Source organism: Bombina bombina, chromosome 3 (assembly GCF_027579735.1).
Source record: "Bombina bombina isolate aBomBom1 chromosome 3, aBomBom1.pri, whole genome shotgun sequence".
NCBI lineage: Eukaryota > Metazoa > Chordata > Amphibia > Anura > Bombinatoridae > Bombina > Bombina bombina.
Genome location: NC_069501.1, coordinates 314,154,749 through 314,155,748, shown reverse-complemented (window position 1 = coordinate 314,155,748; position 1,000 = coordinate 314,154,749). Strand labels below are relative to the sequence as shown.

At 58.1% G+C, this 1,000-nt stretch overlaps 1 protein-coding gene across 1 annotated transcript; it reads left to right on the top strand.

Moving 5' to 3' along the window:
• The first annotated feature begins 202 nt into the window (after window positions 1-202).
• LOC128652332 (octapeptide-repeat protein T2-like) lies at window positions 203-580 on the top strand. Its single transcript, XM_053705269.1, has one exon. It carries the CDS (start codon window positions 203-205, stop codon window positions 578-580), a length of 378 nt encoding a protein of 125 aa, XP_053561244.1.
• The last annotated feature ends 420 nt before the right edge of the window (window positions 581-1,000 follow it).

Sequence of the window (1,000 nt, the reverse complement as noted above, 5' to 3'; positions counted from 1 at the left end):
CAGAGCAAGGGGGAGACAGAGCAAGGGGAGCCACAGAGACACATAAGAAGGGCAGGGAGCCACAGTGGAGAGCTTCAGAGGGGAAGTGGGGAGAGCTTCAAATGGAAAGGGTGGAGAGCTTCAGAGGGGAAGTGGGGAGAGCTTCAGATGGAAAGGGTGGAGAGCTTCAGAGGGGAAGGGTGGGGAGACACAGAGGGGAAGGATGAGGCGCCACAACGGGGAGACAGAAAGGGAGAGGAGGGGAGACACAGTGGGAGAGGTTGGGAGCCACAGAGTGGAGCGGTTGGGAGCCACAGAGGGGAGAAGTGCCACAGAGGAGGGAAGGGAGCCACAGAGGGAGAAGGGGAGCCACAGAAGGCAAGAGGAGGCACAGAGGGGAAGGGAGCCACAGAGAAAAAGGGTGGGGAGCCACGGAGAGGAGGCGATCCACAGAGGGGAGAGGTGGGGAGCCACAGAGGGAAAGGGGAGCCACAGAAGGGAAGAGGAGAAACAGAGGGGATGGGAGCAACAGAGAGGAGAGGAGGGGGGTCACAAAAACGGGGGTGCCGTGAAAGTGGGGGGCCGCAAAAGGGAGTCATGAAAACAGGGAGGAGCTGCAAAATAGAGAGGAGCCAGGCCGCAAAAGGGAGAGGAGCCAGGCCAGAAGGAGGAAGGGCTTCAAGGGATCTACAGAGGGGAGGGGTGTTACAGAGGGGAGTCACAGAGGAGAGAGGAGGCATAGAGGGGAGAGGTGTCACAGAGGGGAGTCGCAGAGGGAAGAGGAGGCACAGTGAGGAAGGGATCCATGGAGAGGAGGGGAGGCACAGAGGGGAAGGGAGAGGCAGGCCCTTACCTTGTGAGCCGAGGCCCCTGGTAGTTCCTCATTCTCTCCTCTGCGCCAGCCGCTACACAAGGTCCCCCCTGCTCCACCCATTTGTTTTAGAAGCCCGCGTGCAGTGTTTAAAACAACTCTGCACGGAAAATACAATTTTTTATAATAAATGGGGAAGAATAAATAAAA

What these genes read in the sequence shown, in the direction of transcription:
- LOC128652332 (XM_053705269.1), top strand. Translation starts at nt 203, where the DNA reads ATGAGGCGCCACAACGGGGAGACAGAAAGGGAGAGGAGGGGAGACACA.